The sequence below is a fragment of the Megalobrama amblycephala genome, linkage group LG8 (genome assembly GCF_018812025.1).
Source record: "Megalobrama amblycephala isolate DHTTF-2021 linkage group LG8, ASM1881202v1, whole genome shotgun sequence".
NCBI classification, from domain to species: domain Eukaryota; kingdom Metazoa; phylum Chordata; class Actinopteri; order Cypriniformes; family Xenocyprididae; genus Megalobrama; species Megalobrama amblycephala.
The window spans coordinates 16704317-16719247 of NC_063051.1; the positions used below are offsets into that span (position 1 = coordinate 16704317).

Genomic DNA, 14931 nt, shown 5'->3' on the forward strand with positions numbered 1-14931 from the left:
GAGTGTTTTCCCTTCACTGTATGGTGAAGGGGGCGGCTGAGGATATTGTTCTTGGTATATAAAGGATCTATGTGGTTCTAAGTGGACAGGCTAGAGAGAGAGAGAGGAATGAACTGTGGTCAAAACTTGGGCGGCAGCCTTGGTAGTTTCATAGATCCCATCAGCTTAATGGGAAGCATTCCAGAATCTCAGCATGAACGCTTGAGCCTGTTATAACTCATATCCTCCTGATCGGAAATTGTAATCATATTTCAGTGGCTGTCATAGCTGCCCTCTATGATATAATAGATCCAGATCTTGCTCTTTCCTGCAGGGAAGTGGAACTATGTCAGACAGTGGTTGGTCACCGCACTGAAAAAAAAAATATTTTATGCATTGTTGCCATGGATTCCTCCTGCACCATATATTTGCTGGCGCTGTGGAATACATTAAGCCTAAATGAGCACATATTATGTTTTGATGGTGAAATGCAGAGTTCATATGAGAGCAGGATCTGGCAGTATGAAACTATATTTTACTCCTCTCTTGAGGCAGGGTGGTTGTGTGAATTTGAAATGGTTTTAACTATTTATTTTCTGTCAGTCCTGAGCAGTTTTATCATTTCTCGCTCTCTTTCTGTCTGCAGGTCTTGATGCTGAGTTGTACTATGTGAGAGATGATGTGGTAAATCATTATGCCCTTTCCTTCATCCTGCCTGTGCCCAGTGACACCAACAGCTTGCATTTCACATGGCACTCCAGCAGCAAGGTTGGCACTCTTCATATATATGTACACTAGCAATCTTTTTTTTTTAAATCATCAGAAGTGACAGTAAAGACTTTTATATTGTTACAAAAGATTTCTATTTATCAATATTATCTACTTGTATTTAAGATTTTCTGTTTACTTTTGATTCATCAAACAATCCTGAAAAAAGCAGCACAGCCGTTTTCAACTGTGATAATGATAAGAAAAGTTTATTGAGCACCAATTCAGCATTTTTTTTTTTTTTGATCGAATAAATGAAGCCTTGGTTGGTATAAGAGACCTCTATCAAAAGCAATGTAAAAACAACCTGTAAACTTTGAGGTTTAGTTTGCCTTTAATTGCTGCTTTTCTTTATTGCAATTTGTAATTTTTTATATTAATCTGTTTGAAACAATTGTTTGCTTTATACATTTTGTGTATTCTTCAAAAGTAGGCCACTGTTATATTTAAGGTTCTTTTTTGTTGTATTATAAAAATACTAATCAACCCTGTAAAGCTTGAAATAATATAATAGTCAGAAAATAATTATTTCTTTTAAACATGTTTTTTTTTTTTTTAATCTTTAGACAAAAAAAATAAAAAAGTTTGCATGTGCTTTGTTTTGTCATATTTTGATACACCAGAATTTTATGGCCCATATAGTATGATATGGTGAGAATATGGAGGGGGAAAACAGCTTAATTTTATTCAGAGGCCAATATGTAAATCAATGAGATCTGTGTAACAGTACAGCAGACTACTTTCATAAAATGCATATACATATAATTTGTCACTTTATATCTCTTACAATATGTCTTGGTAAGAAGATATGCTTAGTTTTATGATTAAAGCTCTATAATTTTTATTGTGGGGGGCAAACACAATGCAATCCAATGCAAATGCATACAATGATGATTGAGAGATGAACAAATAAATGTTCCTCAAAGCCTGTTGTATCATATTTGATATATATAATATACAAAACCTTCTAAATGACAACCATGCCCCCATAGTTTCACAAAATCCTGTGGGAAACACTGCAATGTAACATTTTATATATATTTTTTTTGTTTTATTTGGTGTTACATATGAAATAAAATGTTGAAATTATATTTTAAGTTATTATCAGTGTTCTCCTTTTCAAAATTACAGAGCCCAGTGGTTCTTGAGCTCAGAAAAGTAATAAAAATGTTAGAAGAATATTGATTGTGGTGTATTTTCACAAAAAATATTACACAAGAAGTGCCGCAAATATTGCCGCAAATTTTGAGAAATGCTGCAGCAAAATCAGTCATTTTAGGCCGTAGAAATCAGAAAAAAGTCCCGCGAAATCCTGGAGGGACTGACATATGGTAAAAGGTTAACAAAAAAAATTAACTGTTGATTTAAAATGCTAAATTTGGTATTACATTGGGGGTGGAAATGAACAGACTTGGATTTGGTGCTGGTAACCCAATGCACAGGGCAATGTTAATACCAGAATAAAATTATTCATGATTCTGAAGCTGAAAATACAGAAAAATACGAATGTGCTTGCACTCTGTCATTGACTAGATATATTTAAAATAACCACTTTTTACTGGTAACTTAAGACATTTGGCATTATCAGGACTCACAAATATTCCCCCATTGCATTATTATACATTATATTCAACATTATATATAATAGTTCAATGTAGTACTGACACTAAAACTCTGTAAACTTGAATTTTTTCTCAAACAACAGTAATTTTCATTATAACTATGAACATCACATATTGTCACTATACATGGTACATATTGTTGCATTTTTGTATTGCGATATATTGTGACACGATATATTGTTACACCCCTAATACTAATATTTTATTTTCCCTTCTTCCTATGTCTCCTGCACAGGTGGATTACAGGTTGGGGTTTCAAGTGGAAAACACTTCAGCCATGGATCAACCTCAGAGCAATATCTCTGCCCAGGGGGAGGTCCCGCGCACTCGTTCAGGTGAGCCAAACATTTTTCTCATTTTCATTTTTCTTTCTGTTATATCCTGTTGAGTTGAAGTGGAAAAAGGTGCTGCTGATAACTTAGAACATCTAGTTTTTCACAAATAGAAAGTGCCTCTACTTTCTTATATTTAAAGATCCTCAAATAAAATTACCTGTTAACTATTGGTAAAATAGGTCTTGACAGACATTTATTGATGAAAAGGTCAAATGTGAAAACTTAAGAACCAACAGCTTTTATTTTATTAGGATTTATCTACTCTTAATTACCATAAGGCCTGTTCACACCGAGACAAATTCAGTGCGAATGAATGAACAGCTGTTAATGCATCTATTCAGAGTCACATGGACATGAACATTCGTGTGGCATCGTTAGTGCAACTGAATTTTTTGTTCTAATCTCTTTTTCCATCGCACTGCAAATAAAGCTGGCCAACCTATAAACTTCACGCTTTTGGTCACATGTCTAGAGAGGCTGCAGTTACATATAACAATGACTAGGTGGCTGTCGTAAACAGAGTAATTTACACCACCATCTGTCAACCTTTAGATAACTAGAGGCCCCTGGGGTACAGGATTACACTAGGCCCCCCTACCCTAAATATGTCACTAGGCCATTAGTCAATATATAGACATTTCAATTTGTGCAAAAGTATGAACAAATTCAACTGGCATAACTTCAGAAAAATTTCTTCCTTGTTTTTGTAGCTGAAAAGTCAAATCCAAATTTTACTAAATGTCACTATATGTTTTATATATTTTATATATATATATATTATATATAAATATATAAGACTACAAAACTCTGGACAAACTGCTGTGGTGGAAGACAGTGACTGGATCTAAAACCTTCAGAGAACATGCATTATAACAGCGCTTTTGTAAGTTACCAAACCTGCATTCAGAAAAGAGTGTCTCTCTCGCACTGTATGACGTTATAGAAAACGATCCAGTTCCAATCACACAGCAGGGCTTTGTCAAAAATGCGTTTGTGATTCCTTAATGTACAGGTGTGAGTTATTTTGCATTTTTACGCTGCTTGTCTGCCATTTGTTCGCATTGGACTGCACTAGTGGTTCTGTTCTTTGGTCACACCCCTGCCCCCTTTAAACCTTTAAAAAATTTGGCACAAAATCAATGGTCTGAAAAAGTAAGATTCAGTGGAATTGGCCTTCGGTGGCGGTTTTATATAGGCAGAGCACCAAATGCTATTCACGCTCTTGAATGGCATCCCAAGTCCCCCTTCAGTACCTGTGTGCCCCCCACACTACTTCTGGACTGGACAGACAAATTGCAAGCAAAACTCTAACCAAATTTTTTTGTGCAAAATGTGTTGGTGTGAACAGGTCTTTAAAAAGTCTTCTCTTGTAGTGTAGGAATTGGGCATACAGTAATGTGGCAACACAAAGGAAGAGTTAAAAAAGTTCAAAATGAGTCCTTGCATTCATTGTTTACAGCTTGCATATTTGATATAATCAAATTTGGGCCTCCATTAAGTATACTTTGTGTGTCTGTATCTGTATAGTGTTCAGAGTGGACCTATTCTGCTCTGGAAAGGCTGATGGAGAGGCTGTGCTAACAGTGCAGCTCAACCTGACTACACCAGCCAACAACTTCACAGTGCTCAACTTCAAACGCAGGAAAATGTGCTACCGCAGTAAGACCTTTTCATACACTTTTACCATTATTCCTCAAAGAAACTGCTCTTTGTTTCTAAAGATCTGAGTGTGTGTGGTTGTGTTTTTTTGACTCTATTTTCTCCTATTAGTATCTTGTGAGTTTTGTGTATTTGGCAGATCGTAGTCTCTGGCAATGTGAAACTTAACACACAAAGATGATAACACAAGCTCTCTGTCATATGCTTCCCCAGAGGAAATAGCCAGTGAATTTATTCCCTGCTTATTTGAAGCACATGAGCCAAATTAGCTGCGGAAAAGAAAGAGTTTGTGTATGCCCCAATTTCCTTTCCCTTGTGGACTAACTGGGTCAGTGTGTATGTGGTGCTCAAGAAGATATTGTGTGTCTTACACTTTTTGTGAAAAGAGAGATTTTACTGCCCTGGCAAAAATTTACAAACCAAACATAAATGAGACCACATTCAACTAGTTTATGTGTTCGGATGCATCTCACAAGACCCATCAAGATGATGTCCAGGTCATATTTCACCCCAAAAGCAAAAGAAAAAAAAGCTTAAAGGAAAATATTGTTCTCAATATTGTAATTTAAAAGAAAAAAAGGCCATTACAGACCATTACCTTGATATCAGAATAAACGTGAATTGTTGTATTAAAGTATATTTTGTGTAATACAAATAAATGAAATTTTTAAAGAAAATATGCATGTAATGAGATTTAAGGGAGAAATATATTTATTTGTAACAATATACATTTGTAATGTTTGTAATTATATACAAAAATCCAAGTTTTTAACACACAAATATGAAACGGTGAACTGGTATTAGCATGGCTCTTTGCTGATCCTTCCCATCATTGCTTGCATTTTCCAGGAATTGAGCAGCCAGAGCCACCCAAAACTCTGCCGTTCCCAAACACAACCATACCGAGAATAGATCGTGAGTATTTGTGATTCATTATTTGACTTTTTAACTGAATGGGGTTCTTCATGGAGACCATCTTGGCTCTGCTCTTGTAACCTCTGTCCTCTCTTTCTTAGCGAGCAGTCCAAATGCTCCCACCACATCCACGCGAGTTTTTTACATCAGCGTGTGTGTATGCTGCATCGTCATCTTCCTAGTAGCCATCATCCTCGCTGTTTTACACCTCCACAGCATGAAGAGAGTGGAGATGGATGACAGGTGTGTATGTATGCATGCATTTTTCTGTTCAGACCACCAAAACCATCTGCTTGTCAGTACAGTTTAGGGCAGATTTGGTTTTATAAAGGTCATTTGCTCTCATGATTTCATTTTCTGTCTGTCTGATTTTATTCAGATTTTTTTTCCAATTCAGAAAAAATGTGGGTTTGTCTGAAGGAGACAGGAGAAACAATCTTATCTCCTGCTAATTTCATACAAGAGCAATGAGTAGTTTAATTGCGTTTTTCTGAAATTGAATTGGGCATCAGTACAAAGAGTTGTCTTTTTCAGGATTATATAAGGGTGGTAGATTAGATTTTATCTGCTGCTATTCACAAGAAGAGGCACAGAGCTCCATTTATCTTATAAAACATAGCCTCAGAACCAGGATGTGAGTCCATTTTCTTCTGCTGTAGGATGCTTTTTGCTTCACAGCTCAAAGAGTAGACCAGAAGAAACCAGAACTTTTTAATAACAATAATGATGAGTCGGTGACATTAGATCATGATTAGGTTCAATGAGTTTCAGGAGGCAGGTTGAACCTGTAGCATTTTAGGTCTTTCTCCAGGGGCCTCGGTGTTTAACCTTTGGAGTTGAAGTCTAATGGCTTTAATTAGGACAATTACACAGCACTTAGTTTTTAAATGCACTGAGGTCCAGGGCCAGGTAAAACCCTACACCCTTTGAGAAAAAGGATGATTTCTTCATCAAAGAGGCTGTGAAACCATTTAAAACTGAAAGTTTCAGTTAGACAAAATTGAGGATATTACAATAAGTGCAAATATAACTCAAAATACCTTTTAGTTGGTGCATCTCAATTCTTAAACTAATTCATTTTTTTCCTCTACATCTTTCTTTTAGCGTTAGTGACAGTGGAAGCTCTCAGGGTCTGTCTCAGCCTTCCACCCAGACCACCCAGTACCTGAGGGCAGACACCCCCAACAACGCTACACCTGTCACCAGTAAGACTATGACCACACCATGCCCCTCACCCCTGACCTCAGATCAGCGACTCTCTCAAACATCTCAACCATCTGCCGTAACTGCTTTGCTGCCCCATAAGAACCTCAAAAAAAAAAAAAACAGGATCCTGTGCTTCCTACGGCTAACAGACCAGCATGTTAAATTGTTCCAAATTTCTCACCTGTGGATGCATCTTGTCTCATCCTGTTCACACCAAATGTGCATTCCTTTATAAACTAGAAAATTGGGAACGAATGATCAGATTAGCTAAACTGGAATCAGAAGGTTGGAATAAATAGGCGTACACATTCCCATTTTCCTCCTCCACACTTTTGTCCTTTTGTTTATTACGGGAGCGACTCCAGCATTGATTGTTTTTGTGCGATCAAAGTTGTATAAGTGGTTGTTTGCGTGTGCGCTACTGTCGCATCCCCTCACAAAAGTACAAAAGTCATATGTCTGTATTTACTCAATCCTTCACAGTCATTTGCTAGTGCCATCTTAGTAGCATTTCTTCACACTTAGGTTGTTGTCTTTTTTCCACCATGAAAGGCAGACTACATTTGGAGAGTCAACTCCACCCCCTTTCCAAATTAGGATGCAAATAAGACCAAATCAGCAGGAAGTTTCCGCTCTTTTAAAGCATAGTAACTGTTTTCATAGTGGGTGAGTTTCTCCTTTCCCTCAAACGACCGGATTGGGCTAAAATTAGAGCTTTTTAGACAGAGCTGAGTAGAGCGGGTTGATGACCTCCCTTAAACTTCCCATTAGTGGAAGTTTGCCAGGTGATCCCATGAGTCTTATATTCAATATGTGGCCCCAAAAAGTGTTGGACACTTAAGTAACAATATAAATGTCATTGAATTAGATATTGGAAATATCAAACTAAGTTGTGCTAACGTCAAATGTTTTTATTTATTTTTTAGAACTATATATCAAGTCAAGCTTTATACAATACAGTTTCAAACTGCTTTACAATAATAGAAAATCAAACCTTGTCAATGTTGCAAAATTCTTCAATTAGGAAACAAATTCAGTTATAGTTGCAACTTCAGTTTCAACTGTAAAGCAGCTCAACAGAAGACAATATGTTGTCATTCAGCTCTGTTCAAGTGCAGTTAAATACATAATACAATTTACTGAATATTAATTGCTTTTAAGCCCCCAGTATATCTATTGTTTTATCATTTAAACATTACAAAGTTGTTTGTTAAATGTTAATGTTAATGCCACTTGATTTGATGTTTTTTGAATGAAATGACATTCAGACATTTAAGTGTCCAAATTAATATGTTTTGGGGCGACTTTGTGTAGTTCTGAATAGAGAATACCCTCCCTTAATGACAACCAGCACTGTAATATTTTTATATATATATATCAGTGGATAGTTGATCGTGGAGATATCTGCTTCGTTTTGGTGACGCTATTTACTCATATTGTGTGCAGCGCCTCCTAGTGGTCTTACATGCTTGGTGCACTGTTTCATGCTTATACCGTGTGTTTTCATGTCTCATTCTTGTTCTTCTGTGTGAAATAGCCCAGGCACCATCTACCTGCTATGAATATCCATCCTTCATATACCTCTCTCCATCTTTTTTTTTTTTTCTCTCTCACTCTGTCCTCCCTCCACCCCTTCCTACCTCTATCAGATGCTCAAACTGGCTCTGCACCCATGCTCCAGCTTGCAGGCACCTCCTTCCCTCACCCTGGTGCCCCCTCGCACGAAACCAAAAGTAAGTTCTGCTGCTATGTAGCAGATAGAGAGCAACAGGGAATCGTGACTAAATCATGTTCACTAACCCTCAACCTTTAACCTGGTTTCTTCTTCACCATCACCATGTTTTTATTCTTATTGAGCTTCACTGAACTTGTTGATTGATTCACACTGTATTACACTGGTGCAAAGACATATTCGAGGAGGAGAATCAGATAGCCATGGTCAATTATTACTTATACAGGGGTTTAATGTTAAGCCATTTTTTTTTTTTTTTTAATGAGTGAGTAATAATTAATCAACCTCATGTCGTTCCACACCCGTAAGACCTTCATGGGTTCATCTTTGGAACCCAAATCAAGAATTTTTTGATGAAAAGAGGTTTCTGAACCACCCATAGGCAGCAAATTCATTGCACCTTTCAAGGCCCAGAAATGGAGCAAAGACGTCATTAAAATAGTCCATGTGACTACAGTGGTTCAACCTTAATGTTATGAAATGACGAGAATACTTTTTGTGTGCAGAAACAAAACAAAAAAGGTTGAACCACTGTAGTCACATGGACTATTTTAACTATGCCTTTGCTCCATTTCTGGACCTCAAAAGGTACAATGATGTTGCTGCCTATGGGTGGTTCAGAAACCTTATGGATTTCATCAAAAAATATCTCAATCTGTGTTCCGAAGATCAACGAAGGTCTTACGGGTTTTGAATGACATGAGGGTGAGTAATAAATGACAGAATTTTTGGGTGAACTAACCCTTTAATAGGAAATACATATCTTTATTTAAATTACAAGTAATGTTTGTATGAATTGTTGAATTTGAAATTGTTGAAGTCAGTTTTTAAGTCCTCATGATGACATGCATTGGCATTTATTTGTTTAGATATACTTTCTATTGAAACCAGAGGTTTAGGCAGGACTTATCAAAAGATATTTATTTTCTTTTTAAATAGTTAATACTTTTCATCAGCATGTGGCCAGTTGCATAAACTGCTTTGACTTGTCTGACATGTTAGTCATCTAATTTTACATACAGAAAAATACATAAAAAGGTAGATTGGTCTAATTTGATCACCTTGATTACCTAACAATATTACCCCTTGGTTAAATGCTAGTTGGTCAGACTAGTTCTCAACATTGTTGTTGTTGTTGTTGTATTTATGCAACTGGCCCCTGGTCAGTGGAGTAATTTCTGCATATAAACATGCAAGATAAACATTTCTGTCAATTGTCATTGTTCAGCCAAACAGATTCCACACTCCTCCCTTTTGTTGAGTTGATGTTGTTGTGTCAGACTCTTTGTGATGCTAAAACATTATAATGTTTTGGTAGTTTACACTTTTTTGGCACATTAACCAAATTATATGCAGTGTTGTGAAATAGTTGTACAATTTAAAATAAATAATCTCTATTTTTATATATTTTAAAATATAATTTATTCCTGTGATGGCAATGTTGAATTTTCTTTCAGATGATCTTTAGAAATCATTCTAATATGCTGTTTTGGTGCTCAAAAAAAACATTTCTTATCAATATTTTTTGTGGAAACCGTGATATATTTGTATTATTATTTTACAGACTACAGGGTCTGTGTAGTATGTAGTATAGGGAATGTTAGCAGTCTTACATTAGTTACCCCTAATAACCACTTGGGGGCAGCATCATACACATTTAGTATGAGTGGAGAAATTTAGTCTGAATGAAACGGGAAACACTGGCTAATTGTATTAGTAAAAAGTGAATGTATTTGCATTTTGTTCTGTATTCATAATCAACTATATTTATATTATTAGCATAATGTTTACAACAAAGTGCAAAGTGAAGTACTGATTATAAACATGGAAATCGTTTAGTGAGAAACATAAACCAAATACAGATACACAACCACTTTAAACGGCTTTATATACTGGTATTTGCACAAGTACATTTTGACATTGTCTGTTGGAGGTGCTTGTGTGTTTTAAAGTCGCCGCAGCTAAATAACTGTATAAAACACTCCGTTTTCTCTAAACATCTAATACAATTGACTCCGTATAACTGTGAGATAAAATCAGCTGCAAACCAAAACATGTTGTGCAAGAGTGACATTGCGGTGTTTGCCTTTGGCAAAGCTGCGGTTTTACTCCATTGATGAAGTGTTTAAATACTTCCAGTTGCTTACATAACATTTGTCTGTCATTAGACAGGCTTTTAATTAGTTCTAATGTGAATTGTTAACACTTACTTTAATTCTGCACGTGTGTGTGTGATTTCAGGTTATCCCTCGCTGCGGATAGAGAAGAACGACTTGAGAAGTGTAACTTTGCTTGAGGCTAAGGCAAAGGTCAAAGACATTGCCATATCCAGAGAGAGAGTCACACTTCGAGACGTCTTACATGAAGGTAATAATCCCACAAGTCATTCTGACCCATAGACGCACATGGAAATGCAGCAAGTAAATAGTGTGCTTTTGAAAGACTCAATTCTTAGAACTCTGTCCACAGTGCCGTCAAAACGTCTCTTTCTTAAAGTAGTTCTTTTGAACACCTTGTTCAACTGAAATTGCATCACTGCAAACAAACACGTCATTTGGCCACTCGGTCTGAGGTTAGACACACTTCCCCCTGCAAAATAATTTTGTTGGATCACACAAGAGCTCTGCTCCGTCGGGAAATCTGCACTCATGCACTAAATTGGAGCCCAAACAGAAAAACTCTCTGCTGGGCCTTGTGCCAGCACAGCTCGGGCCTGCACAGAAGTTGTTGACACAAATGTCATTAGTCAAATAAGCTATAAAACATACACAAAACTGTACCTTATTAACTTGCATTCTTGCAAAATATTGTTGCAGTATTTTCCTCTATATAGTAACCTTCTTCCGTCAGTTAATCGTGTACGTGTGGCCACAAGCTTAATGAAGCTGATTTATTATTTATAGGGGGTTATTGTGTTGTGTTTTAAGTGCTGACTTGGCAATGAAACCGAGTTAATCAGATTAAATCAATTTTATTGGACATTTGAGAGGAATGTGAGATTAATCCTTTTTGAAGGGCCGTTTGCTTTGTGTCTGTCTTTTTTTTTTTTTTCTTTTTTTTTTTTAATGACCAGTACCATACTTTTATTTGAATGGCCTATTCATATTTCAAAGTACTTTTACTCATTAAATATTTGCTGCAATTGCTTTATGTAGCTATACCAAGGCCAAAAACATGAATGCTTGGCCAAAGCATTGCAAGAATGTGGCTCCTTCTGTATTGAAATCCCTTTTCTTCAGTGGAACACAGAATAATCCTGCAATATTTTAAAAAGTTGTTTGAGGAATGAGGGCTGTCGAGCTCTAAATTGACATAACATGAAAATCTGACTTTTTCCATGTTTAAGTGCTATAATCAGGTCCCTGGTGCATCTACCAACCAGAAAACGTGAAAAACGACAACCCAGTAACTTTGTTTTGGCAAGTCTTTCTCTGCAAGCATGTCAAAAAATGAGCCGCTCAGATTACGCTCTCCTTGTGGAAGAGGATCTTATTATAATTTTACTGCCCCTTAATCTGCACGTTTCCACCTATTGCGCTGTCATTTTGTTTTCGCAAGCAAAAATGGTGTACCATTTACCATTTTCATGTACCAAGGCCATGGCAAAAGTTTGTGCAAAGCATGCTAACTGTTCTGTCGTTGGCTGCACAGATGAGCACAGAACAGTATTTAGAGTCTCGTTAGCTTGGATAGCCTGCAAGTTGACCCTGGCAAGCTCGATTGCTAAAAAAGGAGGGTTTCTGTCTGAGCAATATTTTGGGGGAAAAAATCATAAACCTTAGCCTGGTGTGTATGGCTCTGTTTAGCAAACAGGTATGCTATGTATAGTGGGCGTCCATATGGGTTTTGCACAAAAGATTAACATGATAGCACATGCTAGTCGATGAGTTGAATCAACTCCACAGCAACTACTGTGAATAAATTTATCCACTAACCATTCAGTAAACGTTCAGTTGCATTCTAAAAGTTGTAACTTCTTCCTGAGTCTCTCCATCAGTGTCCGACTCCGGTTTGAAAAATGTAAGGCTGAACACCGTTACCGACAATCTTCATTTTGGCTGCGTGAGATTCTCCAGCTTTGTTGTTGCTGAGCAACCGAAGCGTGAGCTGTTAATATTTCACCCTCTTTTGGAAAGCAGGCAGGGAGCAGCAGCTCATTTGCTTTTAAAGGGACACACAAATACGGCATGTTTTTGCTCACACCCTAATAGGGGCAAATTTGACAAGCTATAATAAATGATCTGTGGGGTATTCTTAGCTGAAAGTTCTGGAAACACCAGAGATGTATATTACATCTTGTGAAAAGGGACATAATAGGTTCCCTTTAAGTGTTAACTGTTGTTGTTGTCACATTCATATCACAATAATAAAAAAATAGCATGCTTTTTTTTTTTTATAACAGAAGCAGAAACAATAATATGATCAATAGGCAAAATTAAAGTTTTATTTTTTCAAATGGAGAACAATTAAATGACAAGAGACTATCAAATGAATAAATATAGTCATTAGTTTTAAGCTACATTTTTAAAAGGTTTAGGTCAGGGGTTTCAAACTCATTTTTAGTTTGAGGGCCGGATTGGAAAAAAATAACCACGTGCGGGCTGAATTAATAATAAAAAATAAAAAATAAAAACCTTGGTGCGCTGATAGTTGTTATATTTGAAAACTGTTATATTTTTAAAATAATGCTTTTTTTTAAATATTTTTTTTTATTAGTGATGCACCTATTTTGATTTTTCATGGTCAATTCCGATTTTTTTAGAAGCAAATTGGACGATTCTGATACTGGTTGCAGATTTTTTTTTAAAAACAAATTTATTTGTTGTTTATTTGTTCAAAAAATGTGTAGCTCTTTGATATTAGAGGCAAACACTGCATTTTTATCACAGTCCCAACAAAGATGTTATGCACATGAGCATGAGCAGTTGTTTTTTATTTAAATTATTGTATAATTTCAAGATTAACAGCAAAAACAGCATGGTCTGACTTTAGCTTTGTGAACTTATGCTACATAAGACACTTGAAGAAAACACAATCAGCAGACGGACAGAATGAAAATGCAAATTCACTCTCTGACAGTAGGTGGCGCTTATGGAATAGCAGCAATATAGCGTTTCCTTGGATTCTGCTATACACAAAGCAGTGATGTGTTTATAAATAGGCTACTACTTTATACAGAGATAAGAGGAAAAGCCATCAAAACTTTTCTGAAGACAATTCCCTTCAGAGATTCATTCATATCAACCCCAATTTAATATTTATATTATTCTTCCTATTTTTTGCGAACAGTGAGCTTGTGCATGGTACAGTATTTTCTCTGCTGGCATGTCTGTTCTCCTCTTTGTGTCCGTATTCAGCGTGTGCCTGTGTTAACGTCCTTTTCACAGACATCGTAAATATTTCTACACAAATTAAATTTTGGGAAATTATTACAAAGCCCGAAATAAAGATTGACAAAAATAAAACTAAAAAAAGTTTGGATTTATGACCAGTGGACTAGTGCATCTCTCTTTTTTTTTTTTTTTAAATAGTTCAAACCTCCCCCAGGCCGGATTGGACAACTTTGTGGGCCGTATTCGGCCCGCAGGCCATATGTTTGACACCCCTTGTTTAGGTGTTGTTTATTAGTCTAGATCAGGGGTTCCCAAACTTTTCAGACAACGACCCCCAAAATAACGATGCCAGTGACTTGCGACCCCCATTATCCTCGGAGGTGGTTAAAGTATACAAACGCTGTGCGCAATGGTGCACACGCACTAATGCCTTTTTCACACATACTCTGTTTGCAGTACGTATGCGGTGCATATTTTTTTTTCCGTGCCCATATTAACGGATTAGAGTGTTCACACTGCACACAGATGCAGTCCAGCTGTGCGTTCCAACTAACTAAAACTAGTAATTTCACCATAGATGGATATAATTTAAAGTCTCTGTTACACAGATGACATATGGGTTTTTTGTCTCAGGTAAAGCAGTACATGCCTTTGCAGTACATGTGGAGCACGCGCTATTGTGCTTCACATATGCCGCATTTGCAGTGTGCAACTGGTCCGTGGCTGCAAATCCAAAAGTTGTTACTGAACATGGCTTGTCAGCATTGCGATTCGCTTTGTATACACTATATTTCATAGCTGAAAATCGAAAGGTTGATGGCTTTTTTTTTTTTTTTTTTTTTTTTTTAAATTTGCATGGTTTTTGTTTTTAATAGGGCTGACCGATATATCGCATGCGATTGTCACGCGCATTTCGTCAGTAAAGCCGGTTCCCTGATTACCACTAAATCGCCATCACCTGCTTTCAAATGGAGCGGCATTTAATAGACAGAGCCGTAGTTCACTGACAAGCCACGCAATATGGCGTTCATATCGCAGATGAATCGCCTTCAATAATGCACGCGATATTGTGTGGCTTGTCAGTGAACTACGGCTCATGACAATGCAAACGCGCATGACAATCGCATGCGATATATCGGTCAGCCCTAGTTTTTAATTTAACTAATATTTTTAGTATTTTTTTACAATTATTCATAAAATATGCTATTTCTAATCATTAATTTTTTTTATTTTTTATTTCTGGAAATCATCTTGCGACCCCTCCCTCGATGTCTCGCGACCCCTCGGAGGGTCCCGACCCCCACTTTGGGAACCACTGGTCTAGAGAGTACAAGTACTTGACTGGATTAAAGGGGACCTATTATGTCCATTTTTACAAGATT

At 36.7% G+C, this 14931-nt stretch overlaps 1 protein-coding gene across 2 annotated transcripts in view; it reads left to right on the plus strand.

Moving 5' to 3' along the window:
- Window positions 1-14931, plus strand: part of ryk (receptor like tyrosine kinase) — a 67930-nt gene that overhangs the window by 29850 nt on the left and 23149 nt on the right. Inside the window, exons 2-9 of one of the 2 annotated variants that reach the window (XM_048199688.1) lie at window positions 626-747; window positions 2605-2704; window positions 4232-4363; window positions 5213-5278; window positions 5380-5521; window positions 6383-6483; window positions 8134-8217; window positions 10458-10583. In XM_048199688.1, the coding sequence (XP_048055645.1) occupies window positions 626-747; window positions 2605-2704; window positions 4232-4363; window positions 5213-5278; window positions 5380-5521; window positions 6383-6483; window positions 8134-8217; window positions 10458-10583 (873 nt within the window). The remainder of the gene's footprint in view (window positions 1-625; window positions 748-2604; window positions 2705-4231; window positions 4364-5212; window positions 5279-5379; window positions 5522-6382; window positions 6484-8133; window positions 8218-10457; window positions 10584-14931) is intronic. The other variant, XM_048199689.1, reaches the window with a different exon arrangement.